Raw genomic sequence first — 20,517 nt, forward strand, 5'->3', positions numbered from 1 at the left:
CATTGGACAGAATTTTCCTCCCAACGGGGGGAAGTTTAGGAGCAGGCGTATGGAGGCGCGCTTCCGATCAGCACCCCCAACCGGAGGTATGCCACCATTTTACGTGGGCGGGCCAATTAAGTCCTGCCCAGCGAGATGTCCAGAAGGAAGCGCTATGCGCTCCTTGCGCAGGCGATGGGGGATTCCCTAAACCGAGAGTGCGCTCTTTTGCACATGCGCATAGAACAGTGCACTCATCTCCTTGACGCTGCCTCAGGGAGATCAGCGCCAAATTTAAAAATGTTAACAATAGAAGAAAAAATTCTCCTGACATGCCCCCTCATGTGACACTATCACATGAGTTGGGACATGCCCATCACTTTCATTGACACTTTTATTAAAAACTTAAAAACATACATGAAACCTCATCCCACCCATGGATGAGGTTTCATGCTTTTTCCAATGCCCGCCAGGGCTTCTGGCCTGCCTGCCAACCTTAAGGTTGGATGGGCAGGTCCATTAAGTACTTCAATTACTTTGTCAATGGCCTCAATCAGCCGTTGACCAGTCGGCGGGTGCACAGCTGATTCTGCTGAGGACCCGCTCACCTGAGAATTGAAATGAGGCGGGGTGACGTCGGGAATTCTGCCCGACGTCATCCCACATCATTTTACACGTTGGCGAGCGGGCCCTGCACCCCGCTCGCTGACCAGGAAATCCTGGCCATTGAGTATATTCAAGGCAGCGATCGATAGATTACTAGATATTAAAGATATAGAGGGATATGGGGATAGTACAGGAAAATGGCATTGAATGGCGGAGAAGGCTCGAGGGGCTGAATGGCCTACTCTTGCTCATAGTTCCTACGTTCCTATGTTCTTACTGTTGATTTACCAACATCTTCAGACAAAAGTCTTTTTCATTTTAGTGATTGCTAGTGGCATAAATACTCATTTGCTCCTCCTTATTTGAACATCCTGGATTCAATTCAAGATTGTGAATTCCACCTTTGTTATGTTGCTGTTTTCCATTACTCCTGGAAAGAGTTTTCTTTCTCCTGGCCTTCGTTCGGCAAGCAGTTGCAATACAGCCTATCTTTTGACCAAAGCATTTTGCATTTCTATACTGAAATGCTTATGCAGTGTGGTGGCTTTTACAGTGAAGCGAGTCACTAAACTTATACCAACAACAGTATTCTGATCAAGCTTCTCCGCTTTAGTTTTGGCAGAAGCCTTCTGACAGTGAACAGAAGCTGTACTAGTCATGGGACAAAATTCTCAAGCATTCTTTTATGCCTTCTCCATGGTAAAAGCAATCTTACTCAACCATAAGATTTTGTATGCTTAGTAACTTTATCTGGATTCTTTCAGTCCACACACAAATGTCTCTCAATGCACAGCCTATAAGATTGTATCAAAGTTACAATGTAATGGTAAATTCTTCAGTGCCACAATGTGCTCACTTTGATTATTTTTTGGTTTCTTTTGTTCATCACGGTCTTTGCCGCTGTTTGCTACAAAATTGTTTGCACTTTAATCCCATTTCTACACCAAAATCTGTTATAGATTGGGAGGCACTTGTAAAGACAGAGAGACACCAAAGTAGCCAGATCACATATTTAATGACATTGTTACACAATGGGCATGCTGATGATGTATTACAGATTATAACCTACAGAGACTAAATGCGATAAACTGTTTTCTTTTCCCAAATAAAGGCCCTCTGCTGGTCACTTTCTGCCTCCTCCTCCTTTGCTCTGCTTCTCACCCATACAACCTTGATTCCAGCTCATAACTATTGGAGGCAAACCAGGATCTATGTATTGAGCTTAAGCAAAAATGAGTGAACCAAACAATGGTGGATGAAATTTAATGCAAGACACTGTACTTTTGTATTGTACCTAGGATGGAAAATAAGCAGCATGGATAAAGTTGAAATAGCTAAGGATGAAGCTGAAAGAGACCTAGGACTCTTGGAACTTTGTACTTAAAAGTTCTAACAATGTAGAGGGGCAGTTGACAAACCCAGCATATTTTTTATTTGTTCTTAGGATAAAAGCATCTCTGGTAAAACCAGCAATCATTGTCCTAACTGCCCTTGGGAAAGTGGTAGTGAACTGTCTTCTTGAACAGCTGCAGTCCATATGATATTGGTACACCCACAGTGCTGTTGGGGAGGGGGCATGGTGGGGATGGAGGTGCAGGGAGGTCCAGGATTTTGACCCAGTAGCAATGAAGGAACAGCAATATAGGTCCAAGTCGGGATGGTGTGTGACTGAGAGGGAAACTTACAGGTGGATTTCCATGCATATGCTGCTCCTGTTATTTGAGGTGGTAGAACTCGCAAATTTGGAAGGTGCTGTCGCAAGAGCTTTGGCAACTTGCTGCAATGCATCTTGTAGATGCCACCGTGCACCAGTGGTGGAAGAAGTGGATGTTTAATGTGGCGGCTGGGGCGACGATCAGATGGACTAGCTTGTCTTGGATGGTGTTGATCTTTCTGAGTTTTGCTGGAGCTGCACTCATCCAAGTGACTGGAGAGTATTCCATTACACTCCTGGCTTGTGTTTTGCTGATGGTGGACAGTCTCTGGGGAGTCGGGGAGAGTTACCAGATGCAGAACTGCCAGCCTTTGATCTGTCTTTTAGCCATAATATTTACTTGGCTAGTCCAGTTCAGTTTCTGGTCAATGACAACCTCTGAATATTGATAGCAAGGGAATTCAACAATAGTAACTGTGTAGCACCTCTCAGTATTGCACTGGAGGGTCAGGCTGGAATTTTGAGCTCAAGTCCGGTAGTGGGACTTGAACCTACAAGTTTCTAACTGTTATGGTATGGCACGTGGTATTTGCCAGGCTGACCAAATCCACAAGGGAAACTTGGCCATGCTATCACAACGATTTTGCAATCTGTATTTATTACAAGAAGGCTGGTGTACTAATTCAGAAGCAATGGGCCCACTACCACCTTTCAAGATTTTAAAGATTAAATAAAACATTTATTACATTTATTGCAGTTACACAGTTATAACAGTTCCCAAAATTTCCACTTAACCAGACTCCCAACTACACAACCCCTTTAAAGCAACAGTCCAAATAGATTCCAAATTTATAAAGTCATCCAGCAGTCTTACCACAAGCACCCACTGGACAATGGAATTCCAAAGGCTTTTAACACAACTTTGGTTACTGGAGCAGCAAACTTCTGCAGGGCGGCTAGTGGTTTTTTCCGCAAGTCTGTTTCACACAGTCACCTTTCAAGATCTCACATGGCTACAACTCACACAGCCTTCCATCCTTCTTTAAATATATTTTATCCCTTTTGACCTGTAAATCCCATTGTTTCCACTTGTCTTTAGAAGTTACTTCTCTCAGAATATAAAAATCTTTCATATTCTCAATGTGGCCAGCATTTTTGGGAAAAATCAACCTTGCCTTATATATCTTGCTAGTTGTAAATATTTTCCATGTCCCTGTGAAAATCAACCACTTCTCCACTTATCTAAAAATGCAGATTTCATTCACAAATTATCTGCTGACCTCACCCTAGCTTTACTTACCTCCATTTCAAATATCTGTTTTACACCTAACTTCTTGATAATTTAAACCTTGCAGTCTAATCGTCTCCAGTTTATTTAAATTAGCCACATACACGGAACCATACACACACACACACACACACAAGCCTGTTTTAAAATATCCCACAATAATATTAAGAAAAATATGATAGCTTCTTGACATAACTAAGAGGTGAGAATACTACCATTTAAGCCATGGCTGACAGAACAAGTGTAAGATGTAGTGCAGATAAGAGTCACAAGGCTGAAATCTATTATCAGTAGTCTGAGTTACATGTAAATATTGAAGAGATTTGAGCTTTGCTGCCTGTGAAGAGGGCATCTGAGAGGTGATCTTATAAAGGTATACACTGTAAAAGATATTTTGTGACATGGATTCTAGAAGATTGTAAATTAAACAGGAGGCTATGAATCTACATTATTAAAAGATAATTTTAGAACTGATATCAGGAGTCATTAACACCAACACCCATCTAGGACCCTCCACCACTGCCTGTCCCTCCGTCTCCACCCTATCTTCCAATCCCAGCCCCGGCCGTGTATTCACTATACACCCTGACCTTCCCCTATCTGATGGCTGAACGTTCAGTGCTCAGCAAAGGACTTAGTTTCATACCCTCACGCCCTTATCTCAATGAATTTTGGGCTTGGCACAATGCTGAACTCTTCTTCCGCCGTCTTCGTCTCCATGCTCACTTCTTTGGGCAGGAGTCCTCTCCCCATTCAATGGATCCTTTTACCCACCTCCAATATTCTCCCTGCACCTGGACCCCTCCCTCTGGATTCTTACCTTCTCTTGATCTTTTCATTGAGAACTACCAGCGTGACATTAGTTGCCTCAATTTCTCTGCTCCTCTCACCCATTCTAATCTCTCTCTCTCTGAGCTTACTGCACTTCGTTCTCTCAGGTCCAACCCCAACAGTGTCATCAAACCCGCTGACAAGGGTGGTGCTGTTGTTGTCTGGCGCACTGACCTCTACCTCGCAGAGGCTGAGCGTCAACTCGCAGACACTTCCTCCTACCTCTCCCTGGACCATGACCCCACCACTGAACGTCAAGCCATTGTTTCCAGGACTGTCACTGACCTCATCTCCTCTGGAGATCTTGCTCCCACAGCTTCCAACCTGATAGTCGCTCAATCTCAGACGGCCCGCTTCTACCTCCTACCCAAAATCCACAAACAGAACTGTCCCGGTAGACCGATCATGTCAGCCTGTTCCTGCCCCACGGAACTCATTTCTCATTATCTTGACTCCCTTCTCTCTCCCCTTGTCCAGTCCCTTCCCACCTACATCCGTGATTCCTCTGACACCTTACGTCACATCAACAAGTTCCAGTTCCCTGGTCCCAACCGCTTCCTCTTCACCAAGGACGTCCAATCCATCTATACCTCCATCCCCCACCAGGATGGTATCAGGGCCCTTAGCTTCTTCCTCGAACAGTGGCCCGAACAATCCCCATCCACCACTACTCTCCTCCATCTGGCTGAACTTGTTCTCACACTGAACAATTTCTCCTTAAACTCCTCTCACTTCCTCCAAATAAAAGTTGTGGCTTTGGGTACCCGCATGGGCCCCAGCTATGCCTGTCTCTTTATGGGGTATGTGGAACATTCCTTGTTGCAGTCCTACTCCGGCCCCCTCCCACAACTCTTTCTCTGGTACATCGATGATTACTTCGGTGCTGCTTCATCCTCTCATTGGGACTTGGAAAAATTTATTAATTTTGCTTCCAATCTCCACCCCTCCATCATTTTCACATGGTTCATCTCTGACACTTCCCTTCCCTTCCTTGACCTGTCTCAATTTCAAGGGATAGACTGTCCACCAATATTCATTACAGGCCTACCGACTCCCACAGCTACCTCGACTACAGCTCCTCACACCCCGCTTCCTGTGAGGACTCCATCCCATTCTCTCAGTTCCTTCGCCTCCGTCGCAACTGTTCTGATGATGTCACTTTCAAAAACAGTTCCTCTGACATATCTTCCTTCTTCCTTAACCGAGGTTTTCCACCCACGGTGGTTGACAGGGCCCTCAACCATGTCCGGCCCATCTCCCGCGCATCCACCCTCACGCCTTCTCTTCCCTCCCAGAACCATGATAGGGTCCCCCTTGTCCTCACTTATCACCCCACCAGCCTCCGCATTCAAAGTATCATCCTCCATCATTTCCGCCAACTCCAGCATGATGCCACCACCAAACACATCTTCCCTTCAGCCCCCCTGGTGGCATTCCGTAGGGATTGTTCCCTCCGGGACACCCTGGTTCACTCCATCACCCCCTACTCCTCAACCCTCACCTATGGCACCTCCCCATGTCCACGCAAAAGATGCAACACCTGCCCCTTCACTTCCTCTCTCCTCACCGTCCAAGGGCCCAAACACTCCTTTCAAGCGAAGCAGCATTTCACCCTAACTTAGTCTACTGCATTCGTTGCTCCCAATGCTGTCTCCTCTACCTTGGAGAGCCCAAACGTAAACTGGGCGACTGCTTTACAGAACACCTGTGGTCTGTCCGCAAGAAAGACCCAAACCTCCCTGTCGCTTGCCATTTTAACACTCTACCCTGCTCTCTTGCCCACATGTCTATCCTTGGCTTGCTGCATTGTTCCAGTGAAGCCCAACGCAAACTGGAGGCACAGCACCTCATCTTCCAACTAGGCACTTTACAGCCTTCCGGACTGAATATTGAATTCAACAACTTTAGATCTCGAACTCCCTCCTCCATCCCCACCCCTTTTCCGTTTCTTCCCCCTTCCTTTTGTTTTTTCCAATAACTTATATAGATTTTTCTTTTCCCACCTATTTCCATTATTTTTAAATCTTTCATGCCCTGTTAGTCTTTCCACCCCACCTTCACTAGAGCTGTACCTTGAGTGTCCTGCCATCCATTCTTAATTAGCACATTCGTTTAGATAATATCACCACCTTCAACACTTCTTTGTTCTTTTGTCTGAGACATCTTTTGATTATCTGCTCCTATTACTGTGTGCTTGTCCCTACAACCACACCACTCCCCCACTTCTCTGCACCACCCCACCTTAAACCAGCTTATATTTCACCCTCTACTAATATTCACTCAGTTCTGTTGAAGGGTCATGAGGACTCGAAACGTCAACTCTTTCCTTCTCCGCCGATGCTGCCAGACCTGCTGAGTTTTTCCAGGTATTTCTGTTTTTGGTCAGGATTTCCATGCAGAATAACGTCTTGGAATATGGGCTTCTGAGCAGATTGATAAAGATAGAAACCTTGAAATCATTTAAGACATGGCTAAATGCAGAAATGTAGGGTAGCTCTAAATTAATGGGTGGAATTTTCCCAGAATTGCACAACATGCAGTAGCAGGCGGGTAAAATGGAGTCCTACCCGCCGACGAAAATGGTGGGTTTTCACGTTGTATCGGCCCAAGCCTGCCTCATTATTTATTCATTCTCACGAAACAAGCAGTTCCCATGGCGGGTGGACCCTCATTTGCCCATCTGCCATCACCCCGCTGTTGCATCACGCCGGCTGCCATCTTTAAAAGGTAGCTGCCAGCAAAGCACTCATCGCCATCAGCTCACCACCACTGACTGGGAGGCATGGCCAGCAAAGGGAAAAAGACTGCAGCCCTCCGCTTCAACAACAGGTCCCTCGAGCGACTGCTGGATGTTGTGGAGGCCCACCTCTACCCCTACTCTGGCCGCAGGATGGGCAGCAAAGTCACCAACCTGGCTTGGGAGGCAGTTGCAGCAGTTGTCAGTGCAAACGCCCAGCAGAGGAGGACAGCCACCCAGTGCCGCAAAAGGATGAATGATCTTCTCCGTTCCACAAGGGTAAGTCACCATTTTCATCACTCCCAACTCTCACACTCACAGGCCCCTCACGCACTGCCATTTCAAGGGTCATCACCATTCACTCTTTCACACACACTGTCATTGTCCTCAGCCTGTCCATGGGACCACTCACCACCCACACAGGCCAGGCATACTTATCATCTGGTCCGGCAGGTGTCCTGATACACCCTCCCCATCTCTATCCATGCAGGACAAACTGGCACACAGCAGGAGGGAAAGGTCGCAGACAGGTGGAGGGATGCTGGAGATCAAAGTTCTGACAGAATTTGGAAAGAGAGCCATCCAGCTAGCTGGCGGTGATCAGGACCAGGCCTGTGCTGACGATGTGGTTGGCGCTGCTCTACCAAGTGAGGGTGCAGCAGTGCAACATCCATCAAACAACCATGCCATGAGTGATGCATCCTCTTTCAAAGGCCACTGCCATGCACTAATTATCTCCTCTTGATTTCGCAGGCACAGTTGCCAAAACAGCCGACAGACTCCATGACCCAGGGCCTCCAATCAAGCCCTGAAGAAACCTCTGAAGAGGAATTTGAAGGCATCCTTCTTGAAGTCCCATCACAGCACTCACCCACACCCTCCATCAGTGCAGAGATACACACCTCGGTGGGACATAGATTTAAAGTAGCTTCGGGATCACAATCTGGTGAGCACATCGCACATTCTGATTCACAGCAGGTGGAGGCAGGGACATCCCAGGTCCCTGATACTTGGAGGACTGCTGGAGGCCAGAACATTGCTGAGTCTGAGTCAGATGACGAGCCTCTGGACTCGGTCATGTCACAGTTGTTAGAGCTGCAAAGGCAAGCTCAGGAACATCAGAAAGGGATGTCCGCTGCACTCTTCTGGTTGCAAGGAACAATGGAGGAGTCTGTCCATCTTCAGGCTGAGGTAATTGCGCCGGCATGCCAACGTACCGAGGTCAACACTGGCAGGATGGCAGCTGCCAGGAAGACCTTGGTCCAGGATGTCACTCCTGCACTGCTGCGCATGCTTAACTCTAATGCTGATGCCATAGTTGGCCTCCAATAGTGTGTACGCAAGAGGGGTGCTGGGCAGCTCGATCTCTCTCCAGCTACCCCTTCCGCTCACGGATTCAGCCAGGGTCCCTCGGGCACCCATAGGGAGGAGGATCAGCAGGTGTACACTCAGGGGCCAGGTACTCTGGGAGTGACCAGCTCATCCGCATCCCCTCTCCCTGTGACCTCTGCAGCTCCAGTTCAACAGGCCGAGAAGGGTGCTACTGCCACACAGCAGGACCCCGAAAACAGGCTGGGCCCACCAAGTCTCGGCCCTCTAGAGTACACCTGCCAAAGTCATCACAGACAGGGTGTCACAGTCAGCAGGCTGCCTCCACCTCTGCTGTGGATATCTGGAGAGCACCAAGACGAAGTGGCAGGGTTAGGAAAGTTAGATAAAAGTAGTTGCACAGCCTGACCATGGGTGTTGATCACCTATACATACTGTTCACTATTGGCAATAAACTCCTAAGAATGCCTCCCTGCCTGTGGCTTCTTGTTCTGATGAACAGTGTTCTTGTCACTCAGATGTGAAACCTTTCTGCACAAGATAAAAGGCAGGTGTCTCAGTCCAATGTCTCTTCCCTGTGCTCTGTGCAGCCTTCAGAACACAGTGATGGTCCAGCCTCACACTTCTTGGAAACATTACTGACGCCTGCACCTTGGTGGCGCTAGTTATTGCTGCCAGAATTTAGTGGGCAGGCACCACAGAGTTCTCTCATTCTCTCTATGTGCCCTCAGCACCTTTAAGGTAGGGCTGGCCCCCATCATACCAACATCTGAGACCAGTGATGCTGTGCACCAGCTCCTGAAGGGCTGAGGTGATGAAGGCGGACACAGCATCAGATGCGTCTAAAGTTTCATGGCTGCGTCTCTGAGATGGCCCTGATCATGGAGCATAAGCAAGCTGCCCTCAGTTAAACAGGAGTCGGACATTCTCAGAGGCTACGTGAAGATCTGTGAGGTGTCTTCAATGCATGTTGACATCATCCTCCTGTAATTGAGTGATTAGTGGGGCCTTCCCTGCATCGCCATGGCAGGAGCATTCTCACAGAGGGTATTGGTGCTGCCATAAGCCAGACATTCACAACTGCAATGTGAGGATCTATGGGGACACTTCACTGCATGTCGTCATCATCCTCCACAAATATGGCAACTATGAGGGCCTCCCGAGCGCACCTGCCTCATCTAGCCAGTGCGAGAACCTCATCCCCGTCATCATCACCACCAAGGACCCCCTCACCCTCATCGGAGGAGACAAGCAGCTCCTCCATCTCCTCCTCAGCCAGCTCATTTCCCCGTTGCAGTGTCAGGTTGTAAAGGGCCAGAGATGACAATGATGCTTGACACCCTCTGTGAACTGTATTGCAGGGCTCCACCAGACTGGTCCTGGCACTGAAACTGCATCTTCAGCATCCCGATGATCTGCTCTACTAAGTTGCGAACTGCTGCATGAGTGTCATTATAGCGTTGCTCTGCTGCAGTCTAAGACTGACACATGGGTATCATCAGCCACGGCCTCTACAGGTAGCCCTTGTCCCCAAGGAGCCAACCTTGCAGCCTCTGTGGGCGCTGGAAGATTGCAGTGATCTGCAAGCGACTGAAGATGTAGGTGTCGTGCCACTCCCTGGAAACCGGGCCCACACCTGAAGGATGCATTTCTGGTGGTCGCATACCAGATGCACATTCAATGCGCGGAAGCTCTTGTGGTTTGAGAAGCCCACCCAGTGTAGTGACAGAGACCTGAGCATCACATGAATGCAGTCAATCGCACCCTGCACCTGTGGGAATTCTGAGATCAGGGTGAATCCAATGGCCCTTGCATCCTGGCTGTCCCAGTCCTGGGTGAAATGACTAAGTTGTGTGCCATGGAGAAGATGGCATCCATGACCTCATGGATACATTTGTGGGTGGTGGGTTGTGAAATCCCACAGAGGTCACCTGTGGAGCCCTGAAAGGAGCCACTGGCATAGAAACTTGAGTGCCACGATCACTTGCACAGCCACTGGCAGTGGATGCCCTCTGTGTCCCCTTGGCACCAAGTCCTGCAGTAAGTGCAGTAAGCCACCAGGTCCCTTGACATGCGCAGTTGTCAGCAACAGTGGTTCTCAGTCATCTGCAGTAGTGGCAGGCAGCGTCTATAGACTCTGGGTGTCACTAGATGCCGACCAGCCACGGCTCATTGTTGCTCCTGGGCAGCGTGTGCGGGAGCCCCTGCTGCCCCTTCTTCATGGGGCTGCAGCTCCTGCCTTTGTGCAGCCAGGACCCTCAGTTGCTCTCTCCACAGTCTTCTACGGTCTCTGTAGGCCATCAAGCATCCACTGCCAGTGGCTGTGCAAGTGATCGTGGCACTCAGTTTCTATGCCAGTGGCTCCTTTCAGGGCTCCACAGGTGACCTCTGTGGGATTTCACAACCCACCACCCACAAATGTATCCATGAGGTCACGGATGCCATCTTCTTCATGGCACACAACTTAGTCATTTCACCCAGGACTGGGACAGCCAGGATGCAAGGGCCATTGGATTCACCCTGATCTCAGAATTCCCACAGGTGCAGGGAGCGATTGACTGCATTCATGTGATGCTCAGGTCTCTGTCACTACACTGGGTGGGCTTCATCAACCACAAGGGCTTCCGCTCACTGAATGTGCAGCTGGTATGCGACCACCAGAAATGCATCCTTCAGGTGTGGGCCCGGTTTCCAGGGAGTGGATCCATGATCCTGACGTGGTCCTCCTGCAGCATGAAAGAAAGAGAGAAGTGGTTATCATGACTGTACTTATCGCCTTTCCAGGCCCTGTGTGACTGCCCTTTAACACTTCCCGGAGAGCGCAGGTTACCCCTCGGATGGCCAGAGATGAATGTGCTGCATGGCTGCCCTGTCAACCCGCAACATGGGGAACACTGGTCCAAACCGGAATGTTGAGATTGCAAGGGACTGTGAGCACCTCCAGCAGAGACTGCTACATGGCCAGCATTGGGGAGGAGATTGTACACTGTGTACAGTCCAACTGTTCCATGGCCTGATGAAGTAGTGGCAGACTCAAAGTTTGTGCTGGGTAGGTGGGGGGGTTGGGGTGGAGGGGTAAGGCTCTTTGGTGCTTCTGCATTGCTTGCATGGTGGGCAGGCTAGGAGTTTGACCCTAATCATATCACAGTGGCTGCGCCTGATCTGTCTCAGTTGCAGAGGCATGGTCAGTTTATACAGGTGTCCCTAATGCGTGGCCACTTCCCTCGCTTATCCTGCCCCCCACCTCAATTACCTGTGCACGGGATGCAGTACAGGGCAGCACTTGACCCCTTGCCCCCCCCACAATCGACAATAGTCACCTCCAAGGTTTACCAGCACTTGTCCCTGGACACCCTCCTCTCCTCACCAGCTGCCTCCGAGGCTGGCCAGCACTTGCCCCTGCACACCACCCCGCCACCTCCCCCCCTCCCATTCAGCATTCACCCCCAAAGGCCAGGCATCAGTTGCCCTAGCACCCCTGAGGCCTGTAAACAACAGGTGAGTTGTGGAGAATGCTGCTGCTCACTCACCTTAGATTCCCCCAGAGTGAAGGCTGCCAAGGGCATGTCGCCTGCATGCTGTCATGAAACACATCGGCGTGCTTTCCCGCCATGTGGACGAATAATACAGCGGGGTTCCAAAAGCCTGGCAGGATGGCCTTTTAATGATGTGCTGATGTATTACAATTAACTCCCTACTGACTGATGACGGGAAATGCAGCCCGCCATTGGTGGGCTGAGCAGACGATCGTGACCTGCCTTCACACCATTATAAAGCAGTGCTGCCTATCCAGCACATGGTCACTGAGATTTGTGCCCTTTTCTAGAAGGCCTCACACCTCACAGCACTGTTTGCCATTCACTGGCATCAAAGTCACTGAGGCCTTGAACTTCTTTGTCTCTGGCTCCTTCCAAGGATCTGCAGCAGATTTTTGTGGCATCTTGCAAATGGCTGCACATCATTGCATCTCAAAGGTTACTGGTGCTCTATTTGCGAGAGCTGGGCAGTAAATTAAATTCCATTCAGGTGGGGCCTTGCAGGCACAAAGGACAGTATGTTCGGCCACCATCACTGGATTCCCACGCACAAGCTGTTATCAATTTCACTCAATGTCACTGTCAAGGTACCGACTGTCTGCCCAGTGAGATTCTTCAGCAGGAAGGGCTTCTACGTGCTCAACGTTCAACTGATCTGCAACCACAACAAGAACTTCATGCATCTGCATGCTTTCTTGGCAGCCATCATGACACCTTCATCCTCTGGCAGTCATGGTTGCTGCAACTCATCATTTCTTCATTCCAACCCCAAACTCTGTGGATGGATTCTAGGGGATAAGGGTTATCATCTGAAGAGATGGCATTCACACCTTTATCAGACTCTCAGACAGAGGCACAGAGTTGCTACAACCTAAGCCATCTGCAAGGACTACCATCAAGCAGGTCATTAGATCTCTGAAGATCTGGTTTGGTCAAGTGGCACCCTGAGGTATATTGCTTTAAAGGTGTCACCTTTTATGATGGTATGTTGTGCTCTCATAACATGGCCCTCCAGAAAGCTGTGGGTCTTGAAGAAGGTGATATCCTGAAATGACACAGCTTATTGAAGGAAGAGGAGGAGCAGGAGGTGGAAGATGAAGAGGAGGGAGGAGGAAGATGTTGGACACAGAGGTGCTCCAGCTGCACAGGGAGGTGGCCTGGGTCAGCGCAGGGCTTGAGCATCTCATCAGAATGCTGTCAACATCAGGGGTCATTTGATTCAGGCAGATTTCAGTTGAGCTTTTCTAACCCAGGAGGACAGCATGATCTGCAGCTCATGTTCTCACACCTGTGAGAACACTTCCATTGAAGATCAATGTAGAATAATCAACTATTACTGCCAATGAATGATCCACATCTGTCCATTGGTTTCACTATCCCCCTTCAAGGACCTTCCTTTCACCACCTCCCTCAATTCCTGTGTTGCCATTAAATCAATCAAGTTCACAAGTCTAGCATCATGTGTCAACACTTGTATTGAGTTGAATAAGAGAAAGAGTGCACAAATACAAGTGAAGTAAACTCCAGTGTAGTATCCAGTGCCCTGCTCAACATGGTGGCCTGCAGTCATGACCACATTTATGTAATGCCTGCCTTGTAGCCTCAGATGAGGTAGAGCAGCCTACTCGCATGTCTCTGCTTGTGACTGCTTTTGACTGAGATGCACATGGACAAAAGAGAGAAATAAGGCACTGTTTGCCTCTGTGTCTAATGCCAGTAGTTCATTAACAGAGGAAGCTGCATGTATCAGTTCTGCAAATCCCTAACAGCGTTATAGCTCTGAACCTTACTGAGCGGTCAGTAAGTATCCTGGGCACACGTAATTCTTATAATCCTCAGGCTGGTGTTGAATACCCAGAGGCCTGTCATGAGGATCTGGCTATGCATTCACTTTGCCAAGGGAAGATAGTCATTGAACCTTTTCTGGCACTGGACCCAGTTTCTCCACCACTTTTCATCTGCTAATATTTTCAGCAACTTCATTTCATGTCTCCTTGGTTTGGGAATGGGCTCAGGACGCGGAAATGGTTTGGGTGTCAGGTTCCTAACCCTGGAAGGAGAAATGAAGTCCTAAGGCTTTGCCCGTCCCACAGTGCCCATGCCCTAGCCTCTTCAGTTTCACCTGCTTCTTCAACTAAACCAATCGAACTTCTTGAACAAAAACAAAAATACCTGGAAAAACTCAGCAGGTCTGACAGCATCTGCGGAGAGGGATACAGTTAACATTTCAGGTCCATATGACTCTTCATCAGGATTAAGGAAAAATAGAAAAGAGGTGTAGTAAAAGCTGGTTTAGGGGTGGGGTGGGGGGGGTGGTGGGACAGATAGAGCTGGACAGAGGGCTAGTGATAGATGGAGATTACCAAAAGATGTCATAGACAAAAGGACAAAGAGGTGTTGATGGTGGTGATATTATCTAAGGAATGTGCTAATGGGGACATTAAGGGTAGAAAGCAGGACAAGCAAGGGACAGATAGCCCTAGTGGGGGTGGGGTGGGGGACGATTGAAATAGGCTAAAAGGTAGAGATAAAACCATGGATGGAAATACATTTAAAAATAATGGAAATAGGTGGGAAAAGAAAAATATGTATACATTATTGGAAAAAGGGGGGATCGGAAAGGGGGTGGGGATGGAGAAGAGAGTTCATGATCTAAAGTTGTTGAACTCAATATTCAGTCCGGAAGCCTGTAAAGTACCTAGTCAGAAGATGAGGTGCTGTTCCTCCAGTTTGCGTTGAGCTTCACTGGAACAATGCAGCAGGCCAAGGACAGATATGTGGGCAATCGAATTTCTTGCTAATTTAACCATGCTAATATTTTTCTATCATCTGCCGGTGCCCCTATCCTTTTAAAACCATTGTCATTATTGGTCAGATTTTTTTGGACTGGAGAACAATATATAATGGTGTTCCCCTAGGACTACTGCTTTTCTTGGCCATGCTCATGATCTAGATTGGAAAACAAAAGAAAGATGAAAGCATATTTTTAAATTGTTTAATTGTTCTCTGAATGTGGGCCATGAAGACAAGATCACATCTTTGTCCATCTCTGCTCAACCTGAAACTATGATGGGCCATTTTTTGATACCACTGCTAAACTTGTAATGATGGTGGCCCTATAAATACTATTTTGATTGTACCTGTCTTCCATATGATCTGTATCACTAAGAGGGACAAGAGCAGCATCAACAAGTCCATCCTGACTTGGACTTGTATTGCCATTTCTTCAATGTTGCTGGGTAAACATCTTGAAATTCCCTACCTAACACCTAATGGAAGCACCATGACTCGCGGTTCAAGGAGAAGGCCCCCACCATCTTCCCTCTGCAATTACAATGGCAATTAATGGAGCATTGTTAGCATGGCCCTCATCCAAAAACAAGTAAAAAGAAATGGCGCTCGGTTGTGAGTTGCACAATTTTGACTCAGCAACAATAGAACAAAGACATGTGACATGGAGCGGAAGCTTAATCACTAGCTTGTGTTGAGACAACGGATCTCTACCAGGGTGGTGATAGGAGTGCTAATATTGGTCTCAGCACCTCTGAGCTGGCACAGACAAATCAATTAGAGATTCTGCTGCCCTTGATAATGCAGCGACCCTTAATGATGGCTTCCACATAGTTAAAAAAAGCATCTGTGCACTATTGACTAGGAACACGTGAAAAGCAGCCACTTGCTTTGGATATTGGAGAAATAATGGTATTCATAAATTTTCATCCAACATGAATCAGTTCTTCATCAGAAAAGAGCAAACTAATGATGGGAAAATGGAAGACAGGAAAAAACTAAAATGAATTGTAGCTTGTGTGATTAAAACAAAAATGTATTGTTGCTTGTAACTACTATTGAGTAGGTTTGGCATCACCTCCTGTTGTTGACATATAATAGACAGTGCAACAAGAAGCCAGTTTACACCCTGTTATTTCCTTGTTGGTTAATGATTTCAGTCCTTGAGAACGTCCAAGATTCAGTGCTGCCAACTGGGATCAGTGCATACATTCCTGATGGTGTGTGTTTCATGGAACAATTAGAATAAAAGGAACAATTTTTCTTTTCTCAGTAGTGTTGCCATGAGAGACTTTCACTTTATATTATTTCAATGCTACTCCTGTCAGCTTTGTGGATTATTAATTGTAAATGCAGTAATTGTTATGACTATTTACTAGAGATTAAGTGAAAAAATTCATGTGCATTTTGGCTGTTTTTCTTGTGTAATTGAATCCTTCTGCAACAATTTAAATAAACACAAATTGGAACCTTATAGCCCTAATGTTATGACGATTTTCTGCCTGTTTCAGATGAGAATGAGTGCTTAACTTTTGGCATTTGTGCTAATGGAAATTGTATCAATATGGATGGATCCTACAAATGCAATTGTAACCAAGGTTTTGAACCTGTGACAGACCTGAAGAGCTGCAGAGGTATGCAAACATTTTTAAGTAAATAGTGTGATTTGGACCATTTAACTCAGGAGCTCTGTACATGTGGTCCATGCACCAAAACTGACTCGCGCTCTCTTTTTACCCAAACCAACATCCATTCTTTGCATTCTTGTGCGTAATGCTGATTCTGGCTTTGGCTTAACCTTGGCTGTTTAAAATTTCCAGACCTAGAGGATTGGGAAAGGCTGTGCTCTGACAATACACTTAGACTAATTAGGAATCTGCCTTTTGCAGTTCTCTGACCCTAGAAATTTTCAAGTAGTAAAATGTTGCTATGGATGCTGGTCACAGAACTTGTGGCTGTAGTAATAAAGGAAGGAACAACAGAAGCAAAGGGAGCAATGGGGAGGAAGCATTGGTTGGTAAATAGGGTGTCAGTGGAGCCGACAAGGCAAAGTGGTAGAAGAGGGCAGAAATCTCCCTAAGCCACAAAGTTGTCTCAGGGAGATTAACTTAAGTTTTAAACTTGGGGGGAAAACATTATTCAGACATTCCCCTTAAGGACAGGTTTATGAATTTTCATTAAAATTTTTGTTTAATTAATGAAGCCCGTGGATGAGGTTTCATGAATGATGCGAAGGCTGCCTGGGCTCTTCGCCTGCTTGCCAACCTTAAGGTTGGACAGGCAGCTTTCTCAATAGGGTTGATTAGTTTATTAATGGCCTTAACAGGCCTTTGACAGTTCGGCGGATACGCAGCTGACTCCGGTGTGCACCCGCCGAATGGAAGATCAGAATGACGCATGGTGACGTCGAGACACACGCCTGATGTCACTGCGCGTCATTTTACGTGTCGGCATGCGGGGCTCACCCCCGCACGCCGAACAGAAGATTCTGGCCAAATATGGATAGAGCACTGTCCTATGGGGTATACTACTTCCAATTTGCTTTTATTCCGAAGAACATCCATTTATGCTCTTTGTTTGCTGTCCAGAAAACAACTTTCTATCTCTGCAGCCTCATTTCCTCTTACAATATTTCACTGATTTCTCAAACAAGCCTCTTATGGGAAACCTTATGGAATATCTTCTAAAAATCCATCATCACTGCATCTACCGAATTTTCTTTATCTATTCAATCAGTCAAAACACTTCATTTAATTTAGTTGACGTGATTTGCAATGAACATCTCCAGACTGGCTATTTTTGATTAACCCATGAAGTTCTAAATGCTTTATTGAATTTATTTCAAATAGTTGATTCTAAGAGCTAATCACAACTAAGAATAGAATAATGGATCTCTTGGTACCTGATTTATTCTTCTGTCCTTTCTTGAACAAAGGCGGTGCCCTGGTCACAAAGGTATTACATTGACTCCCTTCTCCGAAAAAGTTTGATACTCTTATTTAATTGATTCCCCACTTTGCTCTTTAGTAATGTATTAAGAATGTGGATGAATAGAATCTACCACTGATTTTTTGACAATGCTGTTGATGCTGAGGAACAGATTCCCCCTTCCTAGCCTGCTCTATTAATCAGCATAAAATGTGTGTTGCAAGGAAGCCTCAAAAAGATTTTTTAAAATATTCAGAATGTGAGTAAAAATTGGCATGCTTTAAAAGTTAATCTCCAATATTTAGAGGACTTAGCGTAAGTGGTGACTAACAAGTTATAAATTAAATTTTAGCACAGCAAGCTGTTTCTCTTCTACCTACCAGGCTTATTCCTGATTGATATATTAATTAATCAACTTGCATAAATGCAGCCTGAAAATTGCTCTGTGTTTGGATTGACCTTCCGTTCAGCAAGTGCTATTCCTGTAGGGTACATTAGACATAATATGCGATTTTTAATCTCAAAAAACAGATGTGTTTGGATTCAGTGGCAGGTTATAGTGCTTAAGAAAATTGAATCCCAACCCAAACCCACCTCCAAACTGCCCACTTCTGGTTTTAAGGGTGGGGCTGGGGAGGAGACAGACCTATTCCAGGGAGGCTGGTTGGCATTTTAAATATTACAACGGGGCTGTCAGCCTCATTGCAATTTAACATTTGAGATTTAAGTGTGGAGTCCAGGGCAGAATTTTTTGCTGAACGGGCGGGCATGCACCCGACCTGCTCGGATGTAAAATGACACACGATGACGTCGGGCAAGTGTCCCGACGTCATCGTGCCCTCGAGCAATATTTCGCTCAGCAGGCATGCGCAGGAGTCGGAGCCGTGCCCGCTATTAAATAACAGGCCAGTTGAGGCCCTTGACAATCCAGTTGATGGCGATTTAATGTTGCCTGTGCAATTTTTCGCTCGCCATATGGGCAAAACGGGTAGGCCACAATTTGCAAAACATTATCCACAGGCGGGATAAGAAGAGTCAGCAGCATTGTCAATGTGAGTAGTGAGGAGTTTTGGAGATAACTTGCTTCTGGTGGCTTATTGGTACTTGTCAGCTTAATCTCTGTTCAGGGATTCATTCTTAGCATTTCCAGAGTTCATTTCTGGACTCATAGGTGTCTTCCAGGCCCCCTGAGGATTCGGACCGTGTGGACCCTTCCAGGTATCAGACAGCCTTCCTTTACCCTGGTAATGGGGATTGTGGTTTCTGCTGGAGGCAGCTCCTCTGAGGAGAAAAAGAGGGGAAGAAGGGAGAGGAGGCCTCGTGGCCCTATGCAGCTTCCAGGAGAGAGACATGTGGGAGGAGAGGCACAGGCACAAGGAGTGCAGGCCAGCAGGAAGTCCAAGGTGGAAGGGGCTGCAGACGATGCCACTATCCTGCTGCTAGGGTTTACAGGCGACGATGCAGCTACCTCAGTATGTCTGAGGTGCAATGCTGAAGGAGGGAGACCGTGACCTCCATTTGGCAGATGATCGGGCCTGAGATCAGCTATGACTGTGTGGGTGGACACCCCATGCCAGTGGCTTTGAAGGTCACAGTGGTCCTCAACCTCTATGCCTCGCTTCTTTCTAGGGCTCAGTGGGGGTTCTGTGTGGAGTCTCCCAATAGGCTGTCCACAATTGCATCAAGCTGGTGACAGAAGCTCTGTTCAGGCAGGTATTGACTTTCCTTCATTTCTGTATGGACAAGACCACCCAGGCTGAGCGAGCCAGAGGCTTTGCATGATTGCTGGGTTCCCCCGCATCCTGGTGCCATCGACTGCACGCATGTGGCCATCAAGTCACCAGCAGGTCAGTCGGGTGCCTTTGTCAACAGGAAGGGATTCCATTCCATGAATGTGCAGGTAGTGTGTGACCATAGGATGCAGATTCTACAAGTCTGTGCAAGGTATCCTGGCAGCTCCCATGATGCGCACATCCTCAGACACTTTCAGGTGCTGAGGCTCTTCAGTGCTCCAGCCTGATTGGATGGATGGCTTCTGGGCGACAAGGGCTAAGCATTGAAAAGGTGGCTCATGACACCTCTTCGTTACACAAGAACAGGGGTGCAGCAGCAGTACAACAGGAGCCATACCTCCAGAAAGGCAGTGGTGGAAAGAACCATAAGTCTTCTCAAGATGTGCTTCCGATGCCTGGACTGTTCAGGGAGCGCACTGCAATCCCCCCCCACCCACTCCAAGCGGGAGTCAGTCATAGTAGTTGCATGCTGCGCTCTCCATAATCTGACACTGGCAAGGGGGTCCCACTAGTGGAAGAGGATCTTGATGCAGCTGAACAGACCACAGAGGATGAATCTAGTAGTGAGTCACAAGAGGAGCACGGTGAGGAGAACGCTAAGGGCATGGAGGCAGACCTCGGTAACCTCCAGGGAGGCAGGGACACCAGGGACGTCTTCAGCTAGGCTGCCAAATAAGAATTACCATCTCACGCCAGGGCTGCTGCCTTCATCCTGGATCAAGAAATGACCCTTTCCATGGCCCCCATGATACACTCAGTGCCTTTGCGATAAAGTTTTGAGTTACACACATCCAGCATAACATACTGGCCTACCCTGCACCTACAAAATAAATGAAGCATACTCAGGCCAATAACACAAAAGCAAATGTAATTTTATGTTGGAACTTACATAGTCTTGAATGGAAAGGGGAACAAAAGATCACCTGTGACCAATCCCTCTTGTGCTTAAGGTGCTTTCAACTTACGTTTATGGGTGCTACGTCTAGGTGCTCCCCGCTTGCTGGCACCAGCATTGGAGACAGCCTGCTGACTGCACTGTCCTGTTG

The 20,517-nt window shown here is 47.3% G+C and overlaps 1 protein-coding gene across 1 annotated transcript in view; it reads left to right on the forward strand.

Moving 5' to 3' along the window:
* The window catches only part of LOC121292264 (latent-transforming growth factor beta-binding protein 2-like), a 658,547-nt gene that overhangs the window by 483,622 nt on the left and 154,408 nt on the right, over positions 1-20,517 (forward strand). The window contains exon 21 of the mRNA XM_041214068.1: positions 16,262-16,384. Coding sequence (XP_041070002.1) covers positions 16,262-16,384 — 123 coding nt within the window. The remainder of the gene's footprint in view (positions 1-16,261; positions 16,385-20,517) is intronic.

The sequence above is a fragment of the Carcharodon carcharias genome, chromosome 20 (assembly GCF_017639515.1).
Source record: "Carcharodon carcharias isolate sCarCar2 chromosome 20, sCarCar2.pri, whole genome shotgun sequence".
Taxonomy (NCBI): domain Eukaryota; kingdom Metazoa; phylum Chordata; class Chondrichthyes; order Lamniformes; family Lamnidae; genus Carcharodon; species Carcharodon carcharias.